This window comes from Henckelia pumila, chromosome 4, assembly GCF_033568475.1.
Source record: "Henckelia pumila isolate YLH828 chromosome 4, ASM3356847v2, whole genome shotgun sequence".
NCBI classification, from domain to species: Eukaryota; Viridiplantae; Streptophyta; class Magnoliopsida; order Lamiales; family Gesneriaceae; genus Henckelia; species Henckelia pumila.
The window spans coordinates 75,977,828-75,987,078 of NC_133123.1; the positions used below are offsets into that span (position 1 = coordinate 75,977,828).

The 9,251-nt window shown below is 32.4% G+C and overlaps 1 protein-coding gene across 5 annotated transcripts; it reads left to right on the forward strand.

The window, feature by feature from the left end:
• Positions 1 to 202: 202 nt before the first annotated feature.
• On the forward strand, positions 203 to 5,451 carry LOC140863841 (methionine S-methyltransferase-like). 5 transcript variants are annotated; one of them, XM_073267571.1, is made up of 10 exons: positions 203 to 473; positions 552 to 688; positions 1,318 to 1,388; positions 1,985 to 2,027; positions 2,177 to 2,272; positions 2,833 to 3,021; positions 3,092 to 3,280; positions 4,185 to 4,215; positions 4,362 to 4,429; positions 4,543 to 5,451. In XM_073267571.1, exons 3-7 carry the CDS (start codon positions 1,345 to 1,347, stop codon positions 3,203 to 3,205), a joined length of 486 nt encoding a protein of 161 aa, XP_073123672.1. In that variant the 5' UTR covers positions 203 to 473; positions 552 to 688; positions 1,318 to 1,344; the 3' UTR covers positions 3,206 to 3,280; positions 4,185 to 4,215; positions 4,362 to 4,429; positions 4,543 to 5,451. The 5 variants fall into 5 exon arrangements, 4 of the variants coding, with proteins under 4 accessions (XP_073123672.1, XP_073123673.1, XP_073123671.1 ...); XM_073267572.1 differs by having other exon boundaries at positions 2,833 to 2,887; positions 3,078 to 3,280; positions 4,371 to 4,429; XM_073267570.1 differs by having other exon boundaries at positions 204 to 473; positions 4,307 to 4,429.
• Positions 5,452 to 9,251: the final 3,800 nt, after the last annotated feature.

The following is a 9,251-nucleotide window of genomic DNA, read 5'->3' on the forward strand; positions in this document are numbered from 1 at the left end:
TAAAACTGTTGTCTATAAGCGTTTATTTTGGACATACGACAATTGTTTTTATCAACTGTTGTCTATGAGCGTTTTTTTTAGGTTAAAAGACAACAGTTTCGTAGAGCCGTTTTCTTTTGTAACACTTTTTAAATTTAAATTATTTTATTGATACCTTTAATACATTTACATATACATATTCACTTACCCCTTATAATAATTATTATTATAAAAAAAAAAAAACGAAACCTACCGTCAAAAAAGAAAAGAAAGAAAACCTATCCCCAAAATCGGCAAACCCGATTCCCTCTCTTCTCCCTTCGATTTTTCTTCGCCACTGCCTTACATCATCGGAGAAGGTGCGACGTCCACCAGAGTAGGTTGCTTAGTGCTTGAGATCTCGATTATGGTTGGAATTGCAAGGCTTCAGCTCGGTACTTGCACGACCAAGCTGCTCGATTTTTCCTCGACTAACCAACCAGTGGACTCGACAGGTGATCGCTCAAAAATCTCTTTCTTGATTGCATATACAGAATCTCATTAAAACCCGGGCTTGTTTGATTCTGTGGCAGCATTTCTGCATTCTTTGTGACACAAACATTGCGAGCTTTGTCTCGAGACAGGCGGACTATTTTCGAGCTGTTCGATCGATTGTACTTGCTCTCTGGTGGGAAAACAGTGTACTTCGGAGTTCGGACAAGCTTATGAGGCAAGAAATCTTCATTGATTTCACCAAGACAGTAAACATACACACATATATAGGCTAGAAATCTCTTGCTCCAGAGTGTTGAATTTGCTGTTTTCTTATGAGGTGATCGAGTTTAACAATATAGTATAGTGCTATGTGTTGTCTTTTATTTGTCACTGGAATCAGGTTATTTGAATTAAAATTTAAAGAGTGCCCATTTTTTCTGAAACCTGCTCTGTATGATGAATAATTTCTTGCATCTACTGTCATTTTGAAATCTGGTATTGATTGGAGCATATTTGATGTTGAAATTCACATAAAACTTGTAGATAAATGTGTTGTCTTCGATTTGCCACCATTTATAACTCATTTGAATGTAAAATGAATTTTATATGAATTTTCTAGTGAAACTGCTCCAATCTGCGGAAAACAGAATGTCCGAGTTTCAGTTGTGTTCTTGCAGAAAGATTTAGGACTATTAGATTATTTTATTTGGAAAATCTCTGAAAAGATGAAATGTAGCAAAATGAGTTAGCTTTCATTTCCAATTTAGAGAACTTGTTTTGAATGAGAAATGAATTAAATATGATTTTTACACTATCGGCTGACGAATCTGGAATTCGGTTTCGACCTTGTTGCCTTGTGTGCAGAAGTTTTGTTTCTCTTGGATTTACATTATGTTCAAGTACTTCTCCAGTCATATGGTATCCTTTTACAATATGTAAGTCTGTTTTTCTAGTTGTCCTTGTACATTTGATTGTTTTTTTAGGTGATATGATTTTTATACAATATCTCCATTGTTTAGTCTACTGCCACAAAGTTTCTTCACATCCAATTCAATAGTTCTTTCTATAATCAGCATTCGTTATTGCAATATGAGTTAAATTGAAAATATTAGGATATATTTACAGTATGGCAATTTGGAAGAGATTTTCTCTTTTCATTAAAATATTACTTGGCAACTTCCTGAAAATCGTTGAGATCTGTTGCTTTGTTTGCAGGTAAATCTGTTTGTGTGAAATTTTTTTTAACTGCTATTTATCCCATGTCTGTTGTATCTTTGTATGATGTCATTGATGCCATCGTGACGATGGGGAAATCAATGTTGTAATCTCCCCTACGACAGCGGAGGTGTTATCATTCCTTTGCTTGAATTAGGCTAAAAGGCATACTTTGAATAATAATGATACAGTCCTACAAAGTATAAAATTTAGGGGACACTGTGTTTTGAAGAATATCCTCAAAAGTTTGACAAATATAAAGCATATGGTAATCCCAAAATATTTTTTCTACATTTTTAAATTTTGAGCAGATCAGATTCATAAAATGCGACCCGGTCAAGCAAATATGGATACCTCAGGTATTCTCATCGATTTATGAATGAAATCCTTCATGCAACTTTTCGGAAATTGATAAGTTTTCCATGTCTGCAAAGTATTGACAAATTTATGCTTTTTTCGAGTCCATTCTGGTGATTGAAGGATTCTTCCAAAATTGTTTACCATGCAGATTCTTAACCCTAATCCTGATGCCATGTCCAAGATGATTACAGAAAATGCCAGCAAAGAATTCTTACATTCCCTGAGCAACTATTGCACCCTCCAGGTTGGTGTCCTGTGCAAACTTTTTCATTCTTATTGCACGTATACTTAGGTTTGTTTCACTAACTAGCATCTAAATGCTTCGTGATGGAGTATGTTGTATTGTGATTGTGATTGTTTTGTTTATACATGAATGTGTCATTAACACAGCTTAAGTAATGTATCTGAAGTTCTGAACTCTTTCAATGTTGAGTACTCATTCAAAAACTTGGGTTTTTTTTCGTCTCCTCGAAATTTGTCGAATTTTTTCTTAATTGCCTTTTGAAAACATTCACAAATCCAATTCTCAACTAGATCAGCTCAGTCAGGTTATTTTATTTGCAGTTTAAAATTATTTTTGGTCGCTTGACCTGCATCTCTGCAATGCTTATCTGTCTTATGTTAAAGATATTTCAGTTTGTTTTTAATGTTGGAACTACGTGTAGTCTCATATGCCATCATTTCATTCTAGATCCGGTTCCTCACATTCGCAGAGCTGTTCATTCCATTCAAAATATGCTCAATCCAATGTGTTCAATGTCAAATACCTCACTGGTTTTTTGAGCTATTATTTGTTGTCTTCAGGGCTTTGTGGAGGACCAGTTTGGCTTAGGGCTTATTGCAAGAGCTGTTGAAGAAGGTATATATGTTATAAAACCTATTGGGATTATGATATTTAATATGGGAGGTCGACCCGGACAAGCTGTATGTAAGCGTTTGTTTGAGCGTCGTGGCCTTTGTGTTAACAAGCCTTGGCAAACTAAAGTTATTCAGGTGATAAAATAACTTTAATTCAATACCTATGTCCATGAAATAAACACATTTTGAAGATCTAGTGTTGCAGGCTGCTGATACAGATATTTCAGCTCTAGTTGAAATTGAAAAGAATAGTCCACACCGATTTGAGTTCTTCATGGGGCATGGTGGAGATCAACCTATATGTGCCCGCACTGCATAAGCCTATGCCAAAGCTGGGGGTCGTATATCTCATGCTTTATCTTTATATAGTTGTCAACTTCGACAACCTAATCAGGTATGAAAATTTATATATTTAGATACATCTTGAAACTCACCACGGTCATATTTTATACCAAAATAAAAATTCCCAATTACCCGTGAAACTAGAAAATAATGTGGAATGCTTTGTCTCGTTAGATACATCATGGGCATGGAAAATAGAACAAGAACTAAAACTAAAAATTTGTAATTGAAACTAAATTGTTGAGATTTGCTCTCATTGAGTGTTGATGATGACTTGCGCGCTCTTTTTTTGCATTGTTTTCTTTATTTTAAAACTTGATTTGTCGTGCTAGTTCCCCGAATTAGTTCTTTAATTAATTGTGTCGTTTGACTAACCTACTAGCTGCGCGGTTCACGGACAATTTTCCTACTTCTTTTGAACTACTTTGACCTAATTAATTAATTTAGGTTTTATATTTACAGATTTATCAAAAAATTAAAAAATATATATATTTTTTAAAATATTATTTACTTCCCTTCACGGTTATGGCAGAGTTTTACTTTAAGGCAAAGAAATCATATATCAACGTGTTGATTGAGGTTAACATTAGATTTCTGAACTTGCAATTGCAGAAAATACCTTTGTACTGTTGATATATATGCTTCCAACATAAAATTCAGGGGCAAAACCAAATCCGAAAGACATATTGTTCAATTTGTTAGGACATAGGAAGGGTTAGGGCAAAACCGAATCATTACCGCTGTTTTGTTTCATTAGATTTGATATTAATTTTGTCCAATATTCTGTAGATTTGATAATCTTCTTTTACCACTGTTGCTTTCACCCATACTAGTGCTTGTGTTTACTAAGAACTTGTTTATTTAACTTGTATATCATGAGCTCTTCCTGTCGTGTTATATTAATGATAGTTTCATTCTTTTGCATGAATTTGGATACTTATTCCTGCATGTTACAGAACTGTGGATTATGACTGGAAGCGTACTTAGGTAAGTTACTTTGTGTGCTACAATTTTCTTAGCACATGTATGTATTTTTATAAGTTTTCATCTCATTTTAATAAAAAAAAATTATGTTCAGGTATAGCTACAATCTTTTCCTCCTTTTCAAGTGGTTCTAAAGCTTTATGTACAAGGTTTTTCAGGTAAAGTGACTGCATGGAATTTTCATGATCGAAACATGCAGAAGTTTCATCTAAATCAGGTGTTGTTTCTTTTCCATTCATTAATAATTTTGCGTGATGTCTTTCAATCCCGATTTTCTTCCATTTCCAACCGATTTCCAGCCAATTCCTATGATATTTTGGCTGTTTATAGGTTGGATTTGAAGCTTGGAACTATTCTGATCGAAGCCCAGATTTTGCAGATCGTTTCACTTTTCCGGCGAGTTTTCAACGTGGGTATATCGCTGTTCAGATTTCAGCTGTGTTTTCTTCTGTTTTAGCTCGGCTGCTTTTGATTCTTTGTTGTTAATTGCTTGAAGTATTCATGCTTGATCCTTCTGCTACTGATAAGTGTATTTTATACACTTAATTAATTATGTTTTTAATTATTAATTGTTGGTTTCGAGCAGATTTATGTGTGGGTTTTGTTGTTTTTGTGTTTGTTGGAGAATTATTTGGAAAAAAGAAGAAAATGAGAATTTGTAGAAAAGAAGAACAGGAGAAGAAAGAAACGGGTAAAGCAATTGGGCTTTCTTACTGGGCCTTAATGTTGTTAGCGCTTGATGAAGCGCTAAAGAAGAGGAGAAGAAGAGCTATCGCGCATCTTTCCGGAAGATTTGAAGACTGAAGGCAGAAAGTCATACGCGCCCGCCTGGCTACGTGAAGCGCCCGCCCCGTCGCTGTATCTGATGTTTTAATTATTTCGGGAAATTATTCTATTGGGCTTTTGAGTGGGCTTTTTCATGTGATATAAAAGGAATTTTTTTCAGACAATGGGGAGAGCCGCCACACACATAAACGCATATCAGAGAAATACTTTGGGAATTGATTTTGTGATTTCTGAAGAATATTCTGGAGCTTATCTGAAGAACGAAGACGGAGATCGATAGACCGGACTCGGCGTCGACGACGGATTTGTTTTCTATCTTTTATTTAATTCTGAATATGTCTGGATTTATGAATTATTGTTTTATTTAGAATTTTATTATGAACTAAATTTTTATAGTCTAGAGGTCAGATGAAACCTGGTGTAGATATTTTCATCAATTTTTGATTTTATTGAATTGAGTTTTTTCTAGATTAATTGTTTTTTTTTTAGAATTGATTGTCTTTTCAATTATCTGATCAATAATTGATTTGTTATATTTATTTGAAATCTGGCACTCGGGAGAGAAGATTTTGAATAGGACCATTAGAAACTACACTGTTAATTATTTATACAGCTCGGGAGAGTGTATAATTTTAACAGAGATTTTAAAAAGAACATTGTTTTGTGATAGATCACTGCGATAAATTCTTAATAGGGATATTGGAATTTAATTGTAGTTGATAAATATTATTTGTTGTTCGGGAGAGGAAAATAATAAACTTAAGTGTTCTTGGCTATTAATTTATTGAAATTCATGAAGATTAATTAATTAGGATTGATTGTTGTTGAAACCAGGTGAAATCTAAACCTCTAGACCATTTTTCTCTGATTGAATTTTATCTGAAAGTTGTGTGCGTGCTAATCAAAACTTCATTGCTATTTTATTTTTATGCGAAATTTCTGAAAGTTTGATTTTCTAGATAAAGTTTAGACTATTTTAATTACAAGTACTGAATATTTTCATTTTACTCCCTGTGGAATCGATATCTCATTTTATCACTATATTAAAACTTGACACTCGTACGCTTGCGAGGAATTTTCACAACAGCTACCTCTACGTTAGATCCATGGTGGATAGATCAAAATATATGGTTTCTTAAAGAGATAAGGTCTGCGTAGATCGGTCCATTTGGATCTGAATGCATTTTGTTGAATGATCGAGTATTTGAATTTGTTGAATGCTCTCTTCTTATCAAAGTTAGATAATCCGGTTACTTTGGATTTTACTTTCTCTGCTTAGTTGATGAGAAGTCTACTGTAGATAAGACCTTTTAATTGTGTTTTATATTCTGCTCATGTTTTTACTTAGATTTTAGAATGACTTACATGGGAACTGGAATGCTATGGGATGACGCAAGAGCCCTGAATTTCATTGATTTGCGTATATTATCTTGGCAGGTTTCCATATCTATTGCTCTCCTTCTAGGTGATGGCCTCTACAATTTCGTCAAGATTTTACGCGTTACGATGGTTAATTTTCATAGCAAGCTTAAAACAAGAAGTCTCAACTCAGGTAATTAATTCTTAAGATTATGTTTCTAGACAGGTTAAAGACCTTTAAATTGTCTCAAAACATATGCATGCAAGCTTCACATATATATTTTCTATTAATTTCAATACTTATTTACATTTGATACATATAACAAAGTGTATTTTTCTGTTGCACTAGGAGAAGTTGATGAAGACAAGACCTTATCTTCTCTAAAGCAAGATGAGATGTTCAGTAGAAAAAAGAGATTGTTGCGGCGTCTTTGAAAACAAAGTGTATTTTCTAGTATGCATTGAATTAGAATTCTAATTTTAGTGATTTGTAATAGTGAAAAATTGCATATTAAATTTAATTTTTCAAAATTTAAATTTTGATTGATTTATAATATTGAAAATTTATATATTAATTTTTTTATATTAAAAAAAACAACGGGTTTTCTCCGTTGCTGTAGATAGTTTAAAACTGTTGTCACATGCCTTGTTATAAAAACCGTTGTCTTTGAGAGAAACGACAACGACTTTTAATCGTTGTAAAACCGTTGTCTTTGCCAAAAAAGACAACGTTTTTTAACTGTTGTTTTTGAGCGTCTTTTTTAACAACACGACTTTTAACAACAATTTTAAACAATTTACGAAAACGGTTTTTTACCGTTGGCTTTTTTTCTTGTAGTGAATGCTACTGAGGGAAAATAAAAACATAATATTAAGAATCAAACTTCAATTCATATATTCGACCAACAATAACGAACCACGATACCATAATTTGAAATCAAGATCACAAAATTAGTATTAACACGACTCAAACAAAAAAATTTTACAAAAAAAGATCACGAATAAGACTCAAACCAGACCTCTCTGCTTGAAGATTTCGAACATTGCAGTGACCTTCCCTCCAGATACGATTTCTGCTTGTCAAAGATCAAATTTAGGTTGAAGAATAACTGAGTTAACGCTGACAACGAACACAGAAATGGAAAACCCTAACCGCGAGGTAGCGGGAGCAGTGAACTCCCGAATCCATTAATATTTTTAATTGAGCTACCCGGGCTACTACCAAATTAATCCAAAATTTTTCAAAATTTATATATACAAAAATTTAAAAAAAATTCGGGCCACCCGGACTACAGCCCGGGTTGCCACAAGTGGAGCCCGGGAGATTGGGTGGAGCGCGGCAGTGGGAGTGATTTAGGGGAGGGAGATGAGTTAAACTGTATTCAACTTTAATCGCATTAAAAAAAGTTCTAATATAATATTATGTTTAGTTTTAATAAAGTTTAAATATTGTTAAACAAAATAAAATAGTTTTAAAATGATATTTAATAATATGATAAATTTTTAAAATATGATTTTTTTTGAATTTTTTTGAAATTTTTAGTTTTTATTAAAATATGAGTCTAAGAAACCTAAAATATAAGGATAATTTTATCCAAAAATATATAATTCAAAAAAAATTTAAAAATAATGTGAAATAAAAATTAATTGTGACAGAATAACTTTGTCTGTCACAATTTTTGTAACAGAAACATTATTTCCGTCACAAATTTATAACAGCATAAAATATCCGTTACAGTTTAGTAACAAAATTATTTAAGCCGTTACAAACGTGAAGAAATTTTGACGAAAATGTATATTCCGTTGTAAAGTTGTAACGTGAATAAATATATGTCACTAATTAGCGACATATTAATGTTTTTCGTTACAAATATTTGTAATGCGTATTCTTTTCTGCTACAAAAATATATTATTTATGGATTTATTACGTTTTGTAACTATTTAGTAACGAAATCTTATTTTTGTCTTTATTGCCGTTACTAATCTGCGAATTCTTTGTAGTGAAAGAAAGAGGGATTGAAGATAAAATACAATTGAATTTTAGAGAAAATCAAGAGGGATTGAAGATTCAATAGAATAGAATTTTAGAGAAGTCAGTCTCTGTCACACAAAGGACATAGAAGTTTCCATTCTTGGTGACCAGTCTTGGCTGCTAGCAATGAATTTGAAAATAATAATGCCGTAAAAAATAACTCTGATCATGAGGAAGCAACTATAATAATAAGTCTTAGACAAAAGTTTGACATAAAAAAAACAATCTTTGGTACCAAAAAACTATAATCTCTCAACATAATACAAACAGAACAAATATATATATATATATTTATATAGTAATGATCACCTGCATCCTAGGGTGCAGATTTTTTCGTGTGCGATCACTAAAATCCGATACACCCTAAGGTGCAGGTGATCAAAATTATATATATATATATATATATATATATATATATATATATATAATTTGATACCATTTGATTGTAATTGACATATATACTATTAATGAACTAAATATTTAATTCATCCTGCACTTCGTTGCTTCGTGTGCTTTTCATATAAGAAAAGTGAAAAACCATATTACATAACATACGAGTAATGCTACATGTACGCATAGTCTTATACATTAGGGTTACACGTGACAATTAAAATTACATGATTATTCGTCTACTTGATTTGGAAAAAATCTTTTAAAAATACATGTAGGATAATCATGTAATTTTAAGTATCATGTGTAACCCAACGTGTAAGACTCTGTGTACATATAACATTACCCAAATGAGAAAAGTATTTCCTCCTTATAGGATTATTCTATGCTACACCTGGAGTACTTCTCCCCCAATGATGTGGTCAAACATTAGTCCTTGGATTATCCACATACATGTAAATTTTCATAAAAA